This window comes from Alosa pseudoharengus, unplaced genomic scaffold (genome assembly GCF_046254945.1).
Source record: "Alosa pseudoharengus isolate Yale_2024_CS ecotype anadromous, Long Island Sound unplaced genomic scaffold, YU_APseudo_1.1 YU_APseudo_1.1_scf_9, whole genome shotgun sequence".
Taxonomy (NCBI): Eukaryota; Metazoa; Chordata; class Actinopteri; order Clupeiformes; family Clupeidae; genus Alosa; species Alosa pseudoharengus.
This window is the reverse complement of record NW_027468881.1, coordinates 40,525,139-40,545,999: the sequence shown is the minus strand read 5'-3', so window position 1 is coordinate 40,545,999 and position 20,861 is coordinate 40,525,139. Positions and strand designations below refer to the sequence as shown.

Below are 20,861 nucleotides of genomic sequence, written 5' to 3'. Positions count from 1 at the left end.
TCTGGTAAATTGTGATAGAAATACTGTAACTTTAAGGCCTAGGCCTACTCATTAAAATCAATAGAGAGCCTACTATATTGTAAATCAAAGCTTAAAGGAACCGTATGTAAGATTGTGGCCAAAACGGGTACTACAATCACTTTCAAATTACTGTAGAGCGGTGTATCCCCTTCCCCTCCCCTCTGACTGGCAGAGTTGGCAACCGGATGACGAAACACTACTGACTTTGTGATTAGTAGATAGGTGGAGGGTGGCGCATTAGGCCAAAACACAACATGACAACATCAACATCAGTTGAGGGCTGCAACTTCACTTTTTAAATGACAATATCCTGGCCAGACTACTGTTGTCAGTGATATAAGTATTTGAAATGAACATGATTTCTTAATGTATGGTGACATATCAGGGCAATTTTATGATTAATTGAAATACATTTTTTACATACGGTTCCTTTAATAAAGACATGTCAAGATGGTGGCCTGCTGGCCATTTCGGTGCCCTAAGTGAGTGGCTTTGAGAGAGTGACATTTAAATGATAACTTAAACACCTAAAGTAAAATAAAAGGCCTATTATTTACAGACCATTACTGTGTATTTTTAAACATTAATTTCTTAAGAAATGCTGTTTTACTTATAAATGGTGCACTGTCACTTTAAGAGCATTGATCTTTACGTTGTCATAATGCCCTTTTGCTAGCTCTTGTTTACAAGCCTTATTTGTTTGAGTTACATTGAGCACAATATTAACAATAATATGCACAATGTTAAGTTGTTTTAAGCAACCTTCATTGCTTTGGAAATGGAAGTATGCAATGACATGTTGCTTCACATTTCGTGAATACAAGTGAATTATGAGCCTGGTATCCACCTAGCTATCTGAATGGAATGCGTTTCAGTCGACTCAGCATATCATGTGCTTCATGTAGCCTAAATGCTTGGAAAACGAATGATTGAAGACCCACCAATTCTAGTACTACGTGGTGATTAAGAGAACTCAAAAGGTATCAAACTTGCATGTAACATCGTGTTAGTGCATTTTGACATTGTAAACGTTATTGATGAAGAGTGAAACGCAGTTTGCAGTAAAGCTACTATTCATTGGTTACATTTGGGTGCCCCCTCTGTCCTTTGGTGCCCAACGCAAAGTGTGTGATGCGCGTGGTGGAAGTGGTGGCACTGCCAGGCTACACAATCTTTTTCTGCATTTCTATCCCTTTATTCTCTTCAATTCAAGTTCACAGCACAAAGCTGACATGCACAACAGCATAGTTTCTGTTTTATCAAGAATCAAAAAGATTAGCGTGGCACTACTTTAGATGTTTCATTAATTTACTTGTGCTATTTCGCGAGCTGAGAGATCTTTCGGTTTCGCACACAAAGTGCACTAACTATTATGTTCATAGCCTTGTCTCTGACAAGCTGAAAATAATGAGCGTAGGCTTATGTCCATCCAGCAAATAGAGTCCGCCTGCGAGTCTGCTGCAGCCACAGTCATATTCAACCAGTATCAGGAGATAACGTTCTACTATTTTGCGCGGATTTTTTCTCCTCTGTTGTTCTCGCGTGGTGTTTGCGAATATGTATCAAAACAAAACAAGCGCTTAATTTTGGGTTAAACTGCATTGTAACGCGCGTTACTGAAGTTTGTACCGAGTAAATATTACCCAATTTTTTTTTTGTAATGCCTTACATTACCGCGTTACCGCAAACAGCAATATATTACAGTAATTACATTACTTTTGTAACGCATTACTCCCAACACTGTTGGTGGGGACATTTCAGTCGTAATTTGACATTGGTGTGGACACGTCCTTCGGTCCCCACGCAAATCTACGCCCCTGTCTCAGGGGGAGGGGTAACTAGAGTTTGCCCTTCCCCTACTGACTTTCACTTTCGGTGCCCGAATGGAAGTGAATGAGGCTTTGCGATTTTTTTTATCTAGGCCTACGTGAAATTCTACGATTTATTTATTTATTTTCCCCATTGGAAGGGTATGGGCAGTATGGGCACGAACTGGAGCAACGTGTGAACTTCTGCCCTCTCTGCATGGTTTCATCTCCACACCCTGGGAATACACCCTCAGCTTCTTGCTATCAAATCAGATTGCAGATCAGATTGCATTTGGACTCGTTGCTTCTAGATCAGACAGTTGCAGTTTATCCTGATCCTTTTTTATTGATGTCCTTTTTAATAATTTGTTTACAACAGGGCCACAATGTGGAGGACGTTTTATGATCATGCCTGCAGAGTTACACCATGAAGTACCCCAAGTACAACAGGAACACTATTCACCCCCTCTCCCCCTTCATTAGGCCTAGCCCCTTTTACTCCGCCATGCCCATGTGCTGTCAGGGATCCATTGTCTCCATACGCCCACGTGAGCATGCACAGGGTAGGTTTTACAGTATTTCCTTTGTGGAATATTTCTCTTTGCCTTGTCAGCTCCAAGCCATAACCTTCTTGAGAGTTTCTAGGATTGATTGCATGTTTTGGAGCTTTGCTGTAGTCACAGTCACATGTTTTGGACCCTGACTGTGTGAAAGATTTAAAGTGTGACCTGGATGTCTTTCCTTTCTTTGTTCTTTTGTGTAGTTTCCCCCTTGCCCTGTTTATGGAGCTTTCACATTGGTCACCATATTTGGACTTGAGTAATCCTATCTGGTGAGTATATCTTGTGGATGCTGAAATGGAATTAAATATAAAGAACTGAATCAGTAAATATTGCACTCTAACTCTACAGTGTACACAGGCAAATGAACAAGCTTTCAGTTAACTCTTTAAGAGCTAGTTTTAACACTACTATGAGTTGATATCAACCCACTCAATGTGTTAAAATCTGTTCTGCAATAGTTGTATACTATGAGAGTGTTACTCTCTTCAGATCAGTATAGGGGAAATGTATTATTCACATTAACTCTGAAATGAGCCTTTGGAATTTAACACTTTTTAACTAATCTTATACGTGTGACTTTATTGTGTTTCAGTTGTAAAATACAGGTTCATCTCAAGAGTGGCTTGAATTGAAACCCAACTCCAATATGACTATTAAAGAATGGACAATAAGGTAGCTCGTTAGATTATGCCACGTTATTCATTCATTCATGATCCAACCAATCACAGCTCTACACAGTCTGCAGCTTGGTGCCAAGTAGCCTACATGTTCTTCTGCTTTTAGGTGCCAGCATTGATATGACCTCTAAACTGTAAAGGATAAAATTCCTGTCCACAGCCTTCCAGGTGCTGGTGAGGTGCAGTCGTCAATAGATCAACAGGCAAGTGAAGGATCACCGCACACTGGTGGGATTTCTTTATTTTTTATTAATGAAAATAAATCAGCAAAGAAATCCCACCAGTGTGCGGTGATCCTTCATTTTCCTGTTGACCTCTAAACTGTCTTTGAAGACTATGGGCCCTATCATGACATTCTAAAGCGCATCGTCACTCGTCAAAAGTTTATTCGAATTTAGTAGGATGTCCAGTTCACATTAGGAGGGGTTTCGTTATCAAACGTGGAGCGCATGGCGCAACAAGGTGTTCCTAGGTTTTTTAATCAGTCATATGGGTGTGTTTGGGGCGTAACATCATTTAAACCAATGAGAATGACATCTGTCATTCCCTTTAACGGCGCAAAGCGTGTTATGTCAAATAAATCCATCGGTATTTCGGCATTCAACAACACATTTGAAGAAGGCTGCTTGCGAGACCGTATGGAATAGTCATTCCTAAATCATGCTTTACTAAAACCTAGCATAGCCTTAACACATTTGCACTCGTCTATTATTTGAACTCATTGGCAAAGTGAAACTAACTTCACCAAGGTGTCAGTCAACGACAAGACAGTTATATGCAGTTACTTTCACTATTGACTGACAATGGGTTACCATCGAAAACATAGGCTGGAAAAAGCAATACTTACCCTAATATTGCTCAAATGACTGAATAAAACAACATTTATCCTGCAGAGGAGTTGCTTATATCTCGTGACAGTGCATCTTCAGCTGTGCTCCATACGTGTCTCTCGCCTCTCCCCTAATCACTTTTACTGTAACCGTCATTACCAATTTGCAAATGAGGGTGAATAACTACTCATCATTTGGAAATTGAGTATAAAGCAGTGAGTTGTGTTTACAGTTCCGCAAAAATAGTGCTGTGCAGTGGATTGTGCCTCCAGTTGTGCAAAGTGTGTGTTACAAAATTGCAAACTGAGTGCAAAGTAGCGTTTGTGCTTTTAGTTTTGCGAACTCAGTGAGTGGTTTTGCTGTAAGAATGAATAGTTTTAGAAATTGTGCTATAAGAATCACGGTTGTGTTTAAGCATTCAGAAAAAACTGTAATTGTGATGGCTTGTGTTTACTATTTGATACGAAAACACAATTTTTACGAAGGTGTGAAGAGTTAAGCAAGGTGTATTAGCTTTTGCAAGAGAACTACAATGTTTTGCTGATTGGGTGAAAGGTTTTCCTATTTGTGTGTAGAGTTTTGCAAAAAAAGCCATAGTTACAAAAATTGTGCTTAAGCAATCAGAAAAAACTGTAATTGCCACACCCCTGGGCGCATTGTTTAAAAAATAAACGTGCAAAATACCGAATTAAACTTTGCGCGGGTGGAAAACGAGTTTTACGCCATGTGCCAGTGTGCAAAATACAGCCCTAAAGTGATTTACATTTACTCAACATTCAAAGTTTTGATTTGAATTTGAATTTGAATTTGATTTGACAGACATGATAGTGTCCAGACTACAAGAGGACAGTTCTGCTGAAGTGATGATGTGGAGAGGAAACTGACATGGAACAATGTCACTAGCAGCACTCGTCATCATAACTGCCATTATACTCTCTGGCTCCTCTGGCATTTGCATGGGTCTTGTGTGTGGACCTGCTGAGTATGAAGTGGACAACGAATGCTGTCCTATGTGTGGCCTTGGTGAGTCCATATATGGATTTATTCAGTTATACTCAAATTTATTGAACTCATCACATTTGATGCTAAGAAATAATTATGTCAGTAAACTAGTAAATTAAATTACAGCGGGGGAAATAAGTATTGGTATAATAATTGGAATAAGTATAACACGTCAACATTTTTTTAAGTGTACTTCCAGTACAAGCACTCATTCACTTTTTTCCTGTGTCATTCCACTTTATTACACATAACTCTACTTATGGACTTTAATGTTTGGATGTTTTTTTATATGGGTGGATTATCTGAGTCTGGTGAAAATTTCATGCAAATAGCCTCATTGGAAGTATACTTACTGAAAAAAATGTTGACGTGTTCAATACTTATTTTCCCCTCTGTATACAGTATTCCATTGCCACGGTTTGGTGTTCTTGTGTTATTGATGATATGATGTGCTTATGAGACATGTCACTGTTCCTCTTCATGTACGTGAATGAGCGCTTGTGCTAAGCTAAGGTCAAGCAAGGTAACGCTAGTCAGCCATTTTGGTCAGTGGGGAAACTGCTAAGATTGGTATCTCCCCCTTGAAAGCAAGATGATTCATCTCATGAGGTTTATGCTGCTAATTAATTTTCAACTTGCCAAATAAAGACATGAAGACATCCTGGTTACTGATGAAGTTGACTCATATCAGCCAGTTTCAGCCGGATCAGTCATTTACATTTATTTACATTTACATTTGTTCTTTTAGCAGACGCTTTTACCCAAAGCAGCCATTCTCCCCTGAGCAACTCAGATGCTCTGCTCAAGGTCACAATGGTGAAAGCCGGCAATTGAACCTACAACCTTTATGGCTACTGTATGGACAATGTTACCATCGTTACCACATCGTTGAAATTTAACTGTTCAGAGAAAACACGTTTGCCATGAATGTTCGCCACTGTTAAATTTGAACGCACCTCTGATGTGAAAATGACCCACTATGAAAACAATGTCATTTCTGCCTGTTCTGATGAACGACTGAATGATTCCTGATGCATTGACTGTGTTCCGTTTACAGCTGCACGCTTGAGTGAGTTGGCACATCTGATCTGATCTGTGTTTTCTCTAATAAGTTAAGGTTTGTAGTTGAGTTTGTGATAACAAGATCATTATTTTGTTATCTCAAGATAATAAACATTGTTTTCTTGGGATAATGAGAACATTAAAGTTTCTTATCTTCAGATGACAAAATATTAACTCATTATCTCAAGATAACAACATAAAAAAATTGCAACCATGGCCTTTTTCAGCTTTCGTAACCATCTGATTTTTCTTGTTACCTATTCACATGTGCCTTGTTCATTTAGTAAGTCCTGTGTATTACTGTAAAACTCTGGTTTCGTTCAGTACTTTGCTTGTCTATTGTGTTTGTCATTGTCACCCTGCGGAATTGCAGACTGTCTTCTTCTTCTTTTTCCCTCCTCTAAAACTGTTTTTTATTCATATTAACACAATTTATTTATTATTGTTCTGTCTAGGACATTATGTGCATAAACACTGCACAGAACTGACCAGCACATCATGTGCTCCATGTCCCTCATCTACCTACACTGATGCACAGAGTGGACTCCTGACATGCAGGTCATGCACAGTGTGTGACTCCAGTACGGCAGACCAGTTCTGTTTCATACTTTATTAAGGCCTAATATTGATCACTTAGATTACACGGATGATATTCTAATTAATTCATGTAAAGTCTATTTCAGCATGGATGGTGATGTAAATGTCTCAATGTAAAATAGCACACCTCCTCTTAGGTCTCCTAATATAATGAGGCTTGATTATTATTCGGATCAAGGCATCTCCCAAAGGCATCTGTTGATATGTTCTACTGAAATAAGCTTGACAGCCATTTGCTTCATACACCCTAATCTCTTATCCAGGTGCAGGTCTAAGAGTGAAGAGGGCGTGCAGCTCCACCTCAGACACACTCTGTGAGCCTCTGGAAGGTCACTACTGCACTGACCCAATCAAAGATGGCTGCAGAGGAGCTGTGGAACACACAACGTGCTCACCAGGGCAGTACATTAAACAAAAAGGTCATTGTCAAGGTCAAATTCAACACAGCATTGTTTTCACTCAAAGCCTCTTCAGTTAGTATGCTTTTCAGGTCAGTCAATCATCATCTGTCAATCTAATCTCTTATGCAGGTACTCCATCTTCAGATACAGTGTGTGGTGAGTGTGTAGTTGCCACATACTCAGATGGATCCTTCACATCCTGCAGACCACACACACCGTAAGCCCTCCTAATACACTAAACACTGTGTGCCTGTTTCTGCATGTACAGTGCTTTACAAACACTGGTGGTGGGCAAAGTCCAATGTCTGTCGATAAGCAGAGTTCTCATGTAGATAGCTATTGTGTGTGTGCCATGTGGTAGCATTAAGCCATTATGTTGAATTAGCAAATTGTTAAATTAACTTTGGTTAGGCATAAGAATTTACTCTTTGCATATCATTCATATTAGGCCTGTGTGTGTTTTAAACCTTGACAGGTGCAAATCACTTGGATGGGATATTATCCGAGAGGGAACGTCATCCTCTGATGCTGAGTGTGGGAGGAGTGTCATGATCAGAAGTGTCATCGTCACAGCAGTGGGGATTTTGGCAGCAATGGTCATTATGATACTTGTCTACCAAAGGAGAAGAGGAGGTACTATGACTATCACTTTTAATGCTCATGTTGCTACGACTACGACTACTACCTCTCTACTAACAATAATAGCTTTTTTATTTATTTTATTCAAGGTGGACATAATATGACAGATACCACAGGGGAAATGTTACCTATGACAAGGAAGAGAAACCGGTAAACAGGTTCAGTAATTTAGACTACATACTTGGAAAAAGCAGTTAGATAGTGTTGGATATTAATATTCTTTTTTTTTATCAACTAGTAGTTCTAGAGGGATACAAGTCACGGACTTATCAGTAAATGATCAGTAAATGTGTCTTTCCCCTCCAAGAATCATAAAAATCCTAATCTGTCAGCAATAGGGCCTATGTCTTTTTCAGTTACTGTTGAGTTACTGTTTTTAAGGAAAACTGTTTTCACCTATATTGGAAGTATTGGGAATTGCATTGTGGATGTTGCTTGAATCACAAGCACAATCTACGATTGCAAATAAGATGTTTTGGACATTTCTCCAGCAGGACAGTAAAGAAGAATAGTGCTGAAGCTCATCTGTCTTGAGTATGAATAAACCAGGAGCATCAATGGCATTAGCCGAAAAAGAAGATGGAGAACTAGAACCATCGTTCCGTCCATTTTGTCCATTTAACACTTAATTTACTTTTTTTATTAATCACTTAATATTGAAGCTCATAAAGGGTTTGGAGTCATGCACTTAAATGCCTAAGAATTTGAGTTTGTAAACAAACTGGTTACATATCTATATTTCTGAATGAGGTATTAGTCTTGAGGGTTATAATGGTTTAGTTGAATTGGGTAGTGGGGTGGCTATTTATGCTGGAAACAATCCCAGTTCCCCTGATCCATCAGCGTTAGCTGGACCAGCACGGCTGTCCTCTGGCTGTGGGGGGCGCGTGCTGCCTGCCCCTATGCACTGAATTACCGCATTCATTTTTTAGGGCTATAAACGGAATTGGATGTCCCATGTATATGATGTTTTTTATGAGTGATATCTTCCCCAAAAAACAGAAACCACACAAGCTTCTGAAATCTTCAATGTGCATATGAAATACTTGAAGAACAAAAACTGGTGCTACTGTGTGATGTTTACAAGAATCTGAAATAGGTGCTAAACATCTCAGTGTGATGAGAATCTGAAACGGGTGCAAATGTAAGATTAAATATATAATGCTAACAAGGTAAAGAAAGTGTGATCATGTCTTCAATGTCTCCTTTAGCAACATGATCAATTATCTTTTAAATGCATGGGACTGAGGTTACAAGGAAGGTGAAAATAAAAATGGATGCACACAGCCCCATCCACACTGAATGCATTGGATGCAGTTCACAATTCTATGTTTGACTACTGGGAATTGTTTTAGAACAAACGGAAATCTTTTATGTCATAAACACTCTCAGAGCAGTTTTAGATTTAGATAGACAGGCACCAATGCCTGATGTGGTGGTTTTGCTGTGTTAACGTTTTTTTGCTAATTATCAAACATGTTTTTTTTTAACATATTTATTGTTTTTTATTATTGTTTTTTATGCTTCTGGGAAAATTTGTTTGTATTTTTTATTGTCATGTCATTGCTGATATTGTTGTTGTTATAATAATTTTGTAATTTGTGGCATTGCTGTAAAATAATTTAATGCTCCGCAGTCTTCCTTGATTAAACAGCGGCTGACGGTGGGGTAGCACGGTCCAACTAGTGGTGGTGTAGTGGGCAGATGTGAGCAACATGACCGGCACGGCAGGCACAGTGGAACTCTGATACTAGTGGCATACGGGCACAGCAGAACTCTGATACTAGTGTTGTACGGGCACAGCAGAACTCTGATACTAGTGGCGTACGGGCACAGTGGAACTCTGATACTAGTGGCGTACGGGCACAGTGGAACTCTGATACTAGTGGCGTACTGGCACAGTGGAACTCTGATACTAGTGGCGTACGGGCACAGTGGAACTCTGATACTAGTGGCGTACGGGCAGCACATCTGATGAGGGAATATCAGCAGCTCCATTTTACCACTCTTGTGAAACCATTCCAGTGTCAGGGTTAAGTAGAGATCACAGTATTAGGGCTGGGTACTCATATGTGGATTAAGCCTAGTCTAGAGCCTAGAGAAGTTCAGTGAAAGTCTAGTAATGTATTGCTTTGTATTTTACTTTCCATTAGATAGTTTCTTCTTTATTCATCCATGTTTTTTTACTGATCTCTTTTTTATACTTGGGGAAACTTTGCCTATGTTTGTATGTGTATAATGTTACATGATGGGAGATACAAATAAAGGTTTTAAAAATATGGTAATGACTCGACAAACAGTCAAATGTCTCTAATCCATTGATTATTTGTTGGAGGCTTTGAATTTGAGGATTTGAATTTGGACCCATCTGAACATGACGCAATACCAAAGATACCAACTGTAGGAGAGGGCTGAATATTACACTTATATGACTTGGAAATTAGTTTAGGACAAGACCGTAGAATATGGTAGATGGTAGCCGGGGCCTGTTTGCAGGGTTATTGTTGGAAATATTTGTGCTGGAAAACTTTGGAAAAGTACAGTCTATTAATGACCATAAACTGTAAGACAACTGATTAATTATATTTTTATTTTAAGTGATAATCACCTTTAAGCTGCATGTTTGTATGTAAAAGTTTTCCTTCTTGTCATTTTTAAATTTTGTCCACCTAAATGTTTGAGGTATGCTATCTCAAACCGGAATCACTTACGCAGATGTTTCCAAGCAACCGAGTTGGATCCATGGGGCAGCATGTTTGCTCCTCGTCACTGTACAATCTGGTGTAGTTTCAGTGAGGAAGAGGAACGTACCCAGGACCTGCAGGATTGTGATGTGGAAGAGGAACGTACCCAGGACCTGCAGGATTAAGATGAATTTCACACACAGCTGGGATCCTGGTATTAGATTTGTGTATCTGATGATTGTAATGGTGTCCCAAAATATGTTTGTCTTTGTTAAATCAAGATAGGTTAAATAATGTTTTTTCTTGTCTATTGTGTTGCATATATGTTTTACAGAAATACAGCAACAATATTAATTAATTAATTAATTTCACCCGCACAACTTTTGTCTCAGTTTTTTACCTTTATGATTGGCCATAGTCACAAACAAAACAAAAATCAACAGTCTCTTGCAGGAGATGGAGCCGCTTCACCACTAGGTGGCGGTCTACCAAAGCTGAGCCGGTGCTTTCTGATTCTTTGTTGTTTGGGAGTCTGTGAAGCATGCGGTCGTGCTGAGTATGACACAGGAGCTGAATGCTGCCCTACTGTATGTGTTCCCCAGGTAACTAAGTGATGATCATTCTCAGTTGGTAATTTGACCACAATTCTGGTAACTAAGTGTCCTAGGTCACTGGGTTCATAAACACTGCACTGATATGGAGGTTGCCGTATGGTTTGAGTATTTATCTGTTGTGGGTGTCCTAGGTCACTGGGTTCATAAACACTGCACTGATATGGAGGTTGCCGTATGGTTTGAGTATGTATCTGTTGTGTGTGTCCTAGGTCACTGATATGGAGGTTGCCGTATGGTTTGAGTATGTATCTGTTGTGCGTGTCCTAGGTCACTGGGTTCATAAACACTGCACTGAGGCCACCACCAAGTGTTCCCCAAGCCCGGCCTCAACGCTCACTGATAAGCCCAACGGACGCAGGAGCTGTCGACGCTGCCTGAGCTGTGAGGCATGGTGGGGATGTTTGAGTTGATTCAGCTCATATTTACGCCTACATTATTGTTGTGCATTAGTGTTAGTGTCAGATTAATTCACAGACATTTGCAAATAATGTTTCACTGTTCATGTTTGAGTTCATTAACATTTGACAACAATCCAGAAACAATCCACAAGTGCCTGATTAACACTTCTTGCCCTAAAGGGGCGCAGTCTATTAGGTTTACGGATATAGTTATTTTGTCCAAAGCAACGTACGATAACATCAATTAACATTACATTAACTTTAAAGTAAAGTAAAGTCATATAGCCTAAAAAAAAAAAAAATACCAATCAATATGTTTTATATAGAGTTACCACAGTGCCACCTGTGGTTGTATAGAGTAACCTGTAGTAACTATACAAAACATATTGATCTCAATGGTGCATTTTGCCCATGTTCAGGGTGGAAAGTAAAAAAGAAACATTTGCATAAAACAAGTCAAATTGGTGTTTTTAAAAAGATAAAATATAAAAAAAAAAGATAAAAAATATATTTGTATATTCCCACAAGGTGTTTGGGTGCTCTGACAATGAGAACCAAAATGATTTTTCAGACTTGTGAGGTCTGCTGTTCAGGTCTTTATCTCAGTAAGGAAAATAAATCAAAAGCCTGTTGAGTCCAAATATGTCTTCTGAAGGCCTAAACAGAGGCCAGACAAGAACTCGGATCGCCGCCTCTGGCCCACTTTCGACCATAAACTTGCCAGAATATTAAGATAATACCATTGATTGTTTTCAAAATATCTTTTGATAAAAATGGTCAAAACTGTGAGATGAGCACAACGCCAGATCTGCCCTCAGACCAGCTTCTTGCTATGTGCAATTCTACTTTTATTTATTTATTTTAGATTTATTTCACACTATTTGGGCCAATGGTAGAATAGCCACAAGCTATGTAGCCTATTAAAAAAATGGCATGTTAATGTGGAGGGTTCATCTGCTGGAAATGTGACCATGTTAAGGAGCAATGTTAGCAATAAAAACAATTCTAAAGTAACGTTGGCCACAGCAACTGCCATCATCAGTAGCAGCATACCGGTAACATGTTACCAAGACCAGACTTTCTGAGTCCATCTGAATAGTTAAACACAACCGTGATTCTTATAGCACAATTTCTAAAACTATTAATACTTATAGCAAAACCACTCATGAGTTAAAAAGCACAAAAGCACAAACACTGCTTTGCACTCAGTTTGCCAACTCTCTGGTACACTTTCTCATGTGAAAACTGTTTTAGATAATTAGTTCACTTTGCAATCAGCCTAAGCACTATAAATAAGCCACAGGTAATGTACAATGGGTACAATGGAGGGAGCAGGAAGAGTGAGAAAAGTAAGAATTAGAGGAGGCTGAAGAATAGGACGTGGAGGTGAAGAAGTAGGAGGAAGAAGAGGAGGAAGAGGATGCGGAGGTGAAGAAGTGAGAGGGAGAGAATGACAAGGACAAGGAGGTGAAGTTAGAGGAAGAAGACAAGAAGGAGCAAGAGGAGGATGGGGAGGGGGAAGAGGAAGGGTAAGAAGAGTAAGAAATAGCCCTTTACAGGCAAAAAAATCATTCTACATGTGGGGATATTCCAGAATATATTTTCCCCGATGCCTTGGATTAGGACATTGCATGTGATGTAGACGCAATTTTGAGAGAGACGACCCGATGTAGACTGATTTGTTTTGTTGCTATTTTGTGTTTTGACTTGGAAAAACACACTTGTGTTTGTTTTGATGTGTGTAAATAAACACCAATACTTGAAGTTTGGATCCCTGTATGTTTACAGAACTATGACAAAAGTATGACCTCAAACTGACATAGATGTGTTTTTTTCAATTTTTAGCTTGTGACTATCCCCAAAGTGTGAAGGCCCCAAAGGTTCCTTGTTGAAGGTGGTAGTCTTAAAAATCCGAGGCACACTGATGTTGATGAAAAAAGTTAAAAATCCTTTATTTTAAGGGAAAACGCCTACGTGTTTCACCTGCAAATCAGTCTTCCTCAGGGCAACTTCTTACAAAGGTGCTTTTAAAATGGATTCCATGTCATGTGACAAAGTGGAATGGCCAGTCAGAATCAGTGCATTGTGAAATGCTTTTGAAACATAAAAGTCCCATCACCATTTTGCACAATAGACAATATACAATAACAAATAATAACAGAAAATAACAAAACTGTCTACTATCTAATATGACCCAGATAAGCTCTCAGTTTCAAAAATGCATTGAGAGAGGCCAAGTCCTAAGTCCTAATGGCAAAGTGCCTGGATACAGACAACTATAGGTGCCTGGGCGCAGGCAAACAGATAAACATAGCCTTTGAATATTAGAAGACTATGGCAATATTCATTAAGAGTCATCACATTCAGTAGCAGTATCACATATAAGGCAGTCCATGATATAACATTACAGACTTAAAAATAAGACAGTAGGCAAACAAGGGGGACTTCATAGAAAAGGAGAAAAGTCGATTTCTTCATTTAGTCCAGGATAGGATGTGGCCCTCAATGTATGGATCCAAAAAGTTTCCCTCTGTAAGAGCCGTTTCAGTCTGTCTCCCCCCCTGGTGCTTTTTGGAATTATTTCAATAGCCATGGCTTTTAGAGTCATGTGGTTAGTAAGGCCAGCATTTTTGTAGTGTTGAGCCATTGGATAGTTAGGATTCTGTGTTTTGATAGCATTCTTATGTTCAGCCAATCTTTGACGCAATTTTTGTTTGGTGCGGCCCACATAAAAACATCCACATTCACATTCCAATCTACACCACAAATGTTCAGTTGGCAAAGTCACGACAATAAAAGACTCTCTGTGTAAAAACATCCACAAACTTGTCCTCCCTCTTAATGTTATCACAATGATTGCAGCCACCACACCTGTAGGTGCCTTTTGGCTTAGGGAAGTGTAGCTTGGGTTTCTCAGCTGGTAAGTGGCTTTTGACCAAACTGTCTTTGAGTGTTGGTGCCCTTTGAAAGGAGACAGTTGGAGGTTCTGCAAACAATGAGGAGAGTGTGTCATCGCTCAATAATATGTCCCAGTTTTGTGTGATTATATTTTTAACTTTATAGGCCATGTTGCTGTATTGTGTAGAGAAAAATGTTCTAGTGTCGTGTTGTGATTTCAATCGTGTTCTCTTTGACAACGGTTGTTTTCTATTTAGAGATTTTGTTTTAGTCAAGGCCGTGTCTAAAACTTTATTTTCATAGCCTCTTTGTTTGAATCTGTGAAACATATCATCAGCCTGGTGTTCAAAATCCCCATCTTCATCACATATCCTTCTCAGTCTTTGAAACTGGCCGTATGGGATATTAGTTATCAGACTTTTAGGATGGAAACTGTCAGCCCTCAAAATGGTGTTCCTGTCTGTGCTTTTTCTGTAAATTGTAGTGTGTAAAATGCCATCAGTGTCAATGCTGATTGTCAAATCAAGAAAATTAATTTCTGTGGCACTATATTCAAGACTGAGTCTGATGTTGGAGTTAGTGGAGTTCAGGTAGTGGTGGAATGCAACGAGTTTATCTTCAGGCCCAGAAAAGATAAAACAGAGGTCGTCGATATATATCTCCCATACCATTTTATTCAATGTTTGAAGGGATTGATGTGGCTGTAAATGTACCTCTCTTCCCACAGACCCAAATACAGTCCAGCATAGTTGGGTGCATAGGCCACGCCCATAGCAGTGCCTTTGATTTGCCGATAGAGCTTGTCCTGGAATAGAAAGATGTTATTTCTTAAAGTCCAGTTTGTTAGGTCCACTAAGAAATCTGTAGGGGGGCAGTCAGCATTAGGCCTTTGTTGAAGAAAGTGTCTTAGGGCTTCTAAGCCTTCTTCATGTGCAATGTTACTATACAGAGCCTCAACATCCATAGTTACCAGGAAAGCATTATTCACTTTTTTAATTTCTTCCAGTTTCTTTAATACATCAGTGGTGTCTTGAAGGTATGCCTTAAGGGAGCTGGTTAAAGGTTTAATAAAAAAGTCAATATACTTAGACACTGGCTCAGTAATGCTGTCAATGCCACTAATGATAGGCCTGCCTGGTGGTGTTTCGAGACACTTCTGTATCTTTGGCAGCAAGTACAAAGTGGCCAGTCGAGGCTCCTTTGGGAGAAGCAAATTCAGTTCATTAGTAGTTATCCAATTTCTTTTCAAAGCCTCATCTAACAAATTCTTCAGTTCATTAGTAGTTATCCAATTTCTTTTCAAAGCCTCATCTAACAAATTCTTCAGTTCATTAATTGAAGTGATAGGGTTGGATTGTTGTTGTAGATGTGTTTTTTATTCATACCATCAATGTGTAGTTGGCACATTGTGTGCTTATTATTGTGATGGCTTGTGTTTACTGGGGCAGCCGAGGCCTACTGGTTAGCACTTCGGACCTGTAGCCGGAGGGTTGCCGGTTCGAACCCCGACCAGTAGGCACGGCTGAAGTGCCCTTGAGCAAGGCACCTAACCCCTCACTGCTCACTGCGCCGGGATTAGTGTGTGCTTCACCTCACTGTGTGTACACTGTGTGCTGTGTGTGTTTCACTAATTCACGGATTGGGATAAATGCAGAGACCAAATTTCTCTCACGAGATCAAAAGAGTATATATACTTACTGTTACTTACTGTACATACTGTTTGATACGAAAACACAATTTTCGTATCGATTTGGGGAGTTCGCATCACATGCTAGTGGATCACCGGCGTGAGTGTAGCGCGCACACGACAGGGGAGACGCCCCTGATCCACTAGCACGCGATGCGAATTCCCCAAATCGCGACGCTACCCTCCATGAAGACGCTTTGATCGGCGTTCCCTTTTGTAGATGTGTGGAAACGGCAGGGCAAGAGCAGGTAGCCTAGTAAACAACCAAACAAAATGTTTCCCTCCACTATTTTGAAATTACCGAGGGAAAGTCACATCTATAAATAAGTTTGCAAGTTGGGCGGTCATTTCAATCATAATAATAATAATAATAATAATAAGCTTTATTTGTATAGCACCTTTCATACACAGAATGCAGCTCAAAGTGCTTTACATTTGAAGCATGTAACACAATAATAGTCAGTCATTATCAATCACTTTTCTTCATTGCTGGGGCCGTTTATGATCCACTCAGCAACATATCAAAAATATAGAAAATAACATGTCATAAGACTGGCAGCCTTAACCCTCTTACCCCCCACAAGCACGCCATATGGCAACTGTGGCAAGGAAAAACTCCCATATTCCAGGAAGAAACCTTGAGCAGAACCTGACTTAATAGGGGGAGCCCATCTGCTTCTGGCTGGCTGCGCCCTCCAAGAGCAGCAGATGTAGAATAATCTGAAAAAGTAGTCTACAGGATAAGACGAGTTAACTAAAAGCTTTCCTGTACAGGTATGTTTTCAGATCTTTTTTAAAAATATTTACTGAACTCGCCTGCTTGATGTACAGAGGCAGGGTGTTCCATAGTTTGGGGGCATAATGGATAAAAGCAGCTTCTCCACTTTGTTTGTGGAGTACTTTGGGTACGATTAAAAGATTAGAATTGGATGATCCAAGTTTCCTTTGTGGTTGATAAGATATTAAAAGCTCAGAGATATATGAAGGTGCTGTGCCATTCAGAGCTTTGTAAGTAATTAACATAACCTTAAAATCAATTCTATAGGAAATAGGGAGCCAGTGCAGTTCAGCCAACACAGGGGTGATGTGTTCTCTCTTCTTAGTCTTAGTTAAAAGTCTAGCCGCAGAGTTCTGTATGAGTGCCAATTTCTTTAGATGTTTTTTGGGAAGACCAGTGAAAAGTGCATTGCAGTAGTCTAACCTGCTAGTGATAAAGGCGTGAATTAGTTTTTCTGCATCTTGTTGAGTTAAAAAGGGCCGCACTTTGGCAATGTTTCTCAAGTGGAAATAGGCTCGGTAGGATTCTGTAGGATTCTAGCCAAACATCATACAAACACGGAAATGTAGACACTGCTATGATTATTTTTTCTCATCTGACATGTTGTACGTTGGCGGTAACCACACCACACTACCGGAAAATTAGGTTTTGTTTAGGCTACGTGATGATGGACCTCCCCTGCGTTTTGCTCTACTATTGGATACTCGCCTCGCGATGAACGGATTAATTTGCATATAGTTGGGGATTGCTGAACTTTTTGACGCGCCGCAGCCACAGCACTCGTCGCACCGCATACCCAGAATCCTATGCGGGTGCGGAATTCGCTTCTCATAGAAATATATAGGGATACTGCGTCGCGGTGTTCGCATCGCGTGCTAGGGGCGAGAGAGAGGGGTGGTGCGTGTGTGGCTGAGCGTATCCAAGACAGAGAACATCCTGATTGGCCTGTTTCGCTAAATCAACCAATCAGTTTTCGGTGTAGGCGGGCTTTTTATCTCTTTTCTCCCGAACTTAAATGAAGAGGTGAAACAGCACAGTGGTAAACATACCCTGTCCCAACTTTTTTGAAACATATTACTGACATCAAATTCAAAATGAACATATATTTTCCATGAAATAGTCAACATTTTAATTTTCAACAATTGATATGTCGTCTGTCCTGTCTATGTCCTGCTGCTAAATATGGGTTTGTGAGACTTGTATATATTATTGCATTTTACACAACTTCCCAACTTTTTCTGATTTTGGGTTGTAGCCTAGGCCTAGCCTAAATAACGTTGTGTTGAGGTTTATATGTGCACTTGTGCTTTAAACTTTATTCATACATTGTGTGGTCCTAGAACTAGTGTCTTATTGGACCCACACATAAGAGCAAAACTTAATTAAGTAGTTAGGCTATATCTGTTAAGAAAGTGTGGGCGTGGCTTTCACATTGAACACTCAAATACAACAACTGCAGTTAAACTGTTGACGCAGGACTGCGAATGAAGTCTGACAATGCTATGCCATTAGAGTTAAGGTAAGTGTGTTTTTGAGCTCAACTAATCATAGAATAAAATGCACAGACCCAGTTTGCATCACTGAAAAATAACTGCAACGGGTATAGCCTAAGTCGAACATAAATGAGAACAGCAAACACCCGATTGAATATGCTATGAGGCTAAGTCTATAGACTAGCCTACTGTCTGTTAAAAGTGACGATTTTGTGCTTTCATGTGGCACAGTCCGGATTTGCATTAAGAAGGTGTAAACAAGAAATAGCACGATTATTCCGTGTAAGCTATGTGTAGCTATTGCCGTCTGTAGGCAAATTACTTTAATTTCCATGAGCAAACCCTCTCATGCGCAACAGGTTGTCTCAAGTGTTAAGCAAATTAGTGAATGTTGTGATGTAAGTATATGTCACATATGAGTCAGCAAATAGGCACTCAAAACAAATGGATACACGCATAAAAATAATAATCCGAAACTGCCCGTTTGTAATTGAAAAATAGAATGGGTACTTTACAGCAGTTACAGTTGGGATTCCCCTCAATCTGTAGATAATGCCACTAGCTTCACAAGATGGCGCTGTAGGCCTATGGGCTCTGTTCTTATTTGAAGCAGAGACTTTCTAATGAGCAGACGCAGCACTCAAAAAATCCTCCATAGAAATGCATGGGGTTAGCTTGTAACGCCAATATGGCAGTTGTATCACACCTTTACCGCGGCAAAACGTCGACATGTGAATACATTGAACCAATCATGTTCAAGTTCAAGTTTATTTATATAGCACATTGTCATACAAAATGTCACTCAATGTGCTTAAAAGAAACAAAAAGAAAAATAAAAGATTGACAGTAATAATAATAGTAATTAATACAATAAAATAATAAAATAGATCAAGGGGGAAATAAGACTGAATGAATAGGAGGTAAAATAAATAAATACATAAATAAATAAATAAAAAATAAACCTACAAACTAATCAATAAATGCAGAATGAAAAAGTTCAGTTTTTAGTTTCTTTTTAAAACACTCTAGTGTTGGGGAAAATGTAATATCTATTGGAAGCTGATTCCAGCGCTGTGTGGCATAATAGCTAAATGCCATTTCTCTTTGCTTGGTTTTAACCCTGGGGACTATTAATTGACAGGTTCCAGTAGATCTAAGATCTCGACCAGGTGTATAATGGTATATGTTGTGTGTTGTGAATACATTAAGCCAATAATGTGGTGTGTTGTGAACAGGCTCGGAATTTCACCATTTTTGGGGCAAGGCCACTTGGCCTTCAGTTGGGCATATTTGGTGGGGGGCACAAAGGCCACATGTCAGGGCACCAAGGCCAAAGTTGTATTCACTGCAGTAGACCTGCATCACTGTATGAAACATTACAAAAACATAAAACATGACACATTACATATAACTGTAAATCATCTGATCATCTAATATTTTCAGATATCTAGGCTATATTTAACATTTATTTTATATTTGGCCCGTTATGAAATCATGTTGAACAATTTAAACACATTGTAAAACTTAAATCCCAAATATGGAGACATCCATGTATGTTGAAATTTACTGCAAATTCAAAACGGGATTAGTCTGGAACGGCTAACTGTACAGGGGACTGCTTTACACCTTTCTGTTCGGTAAGGTCTGCTGTTTATTCTGATATATGGTTTGTCATATGTTAAACGAAGGGTTCGTGAAGTATTCCACCGAGATTAATGGGTAGGGAGATGGACGCAAAACCTTCAGTAGAATTTATGATTAAATTGAATGATATTATTTATTTTTCTCGCGAACCGTTCACCACAGCAATTAGCGGCTAACATCGTTTAAAAGCTGAGAAAAAGCTCTTTCATGTGATACTTGTGATGTCTGTGTGATGAGTAGGCTACTTCGCGAGTAGTTCAACTGAGAAGAATGGGTTAATTTGGACGCACTTTCTTTCTTGCGCTGTCACTTGCTCCACTGCGTAATTTGCGCTGTGAATGCTAAGATTATTTTGACAGGCCATAGGCTAAATATATATCGCTATTAGTAGGACGCAAAGCAGAATATTTAAAGAAGGGGGCACCAAGGCCACCGTGGCCTGTAAACCTCTGATTTTCAAAGGGGCGTCACGGCCAACGCAAGGGGCTACGACGGCCATGGCCGTCGTGGCCACCGTGAAATTCCTACCCTGGTTGTGAAGATATCGTGCCAATCATGTGTTGTGATCTCGCCACTGGAGCAAGGTTGGTGTCGTGAAGCATTGCGCACACGCATTTCCGCTGATATAGATGCCAGATGAGTGCCCAAAAAGTGTTGCAATATGGCCGCCGAGTGGAGGGAATTGCCTAAAAGGACTTTGCTTGAAGTCGGCAAACCAGTTTCCAGATTGTTAACATGGCTGTCAACAACAGACAGTGGTCAACAAGCACCCATAGACAGTAAAAGAAACACGTTTTATGGTGCGTTCATGCCTCCTGGGAACATCAGGGACCGCCCCCGTGATCACGCTGTTTTCCCCACTGAGAGTGTTCATGTGCTTTGCCGTCGGAATGTGTGAAACACATGGATGCCACAACAAAGGTTAACACGCTCACTAATCTTAAAATATGGTGTAAGACGCTTGTAAAAGAAAGAAATGCAGCTTTCAAGTGATAAAAACGGCAAATTGTCATTGCTCCATCAAATCTATTTGCATTAATATTTTTTTATTAGCCTAGCCTACTT

General features: G+C 39.7%; 1 protein-coding gene across 10 annotated transcripts in view; it reads left to right on the top strand.

Annotated features, from left to right (window-relative positions):
* The first annotated feature begins 2,429 nt into the window (after window positions 1-2,429).
* Window positions 2,430-20,861, top strand: part of LOC143114824 (tumor necrosis factor receptor superfamily member 14-like) — a 30,916-nt gene continuing 12,484 nt past the window's right edge. For 3 of the 10 annotated variants that reach the window (XR_012985000.1, XM_076276612.1, XM_076276618.1), the window contains exon 1: window positions 18,099-18,178. Coding sequence is in view for 7 of the 10 variants with exons in the window: in XM_076276614.1 (XP_076132729.1) it covers window positions 4,793-4,922; window positions 6,419-6,544; window positions 6,824-6,979; window positions 7,091-7,178; window positions 7,437-7,594; window positions 7,690-7,750; window positions 8,092-8,134 (762 nt within the window). In the remaining 3 variants the exon portion in view is untranslated. Of the gene's footprint in view, window positions 2,662-2,984; window positions 3,065-4,718; window positions 4,923-6,418; window positions 6,545-6,823; window positions 6,980-7,090; window positions 7,179-7,436; window positions 7,595-7,689; window positions 7,759-8,091; window positions 18,179-20,861 lie in introns of those variants that run through there. The other 7 variants (XM_076276614.1, XM_076276617.1, XM_076276613.1 and 4 more) reach the window with 7 other exon arrangements.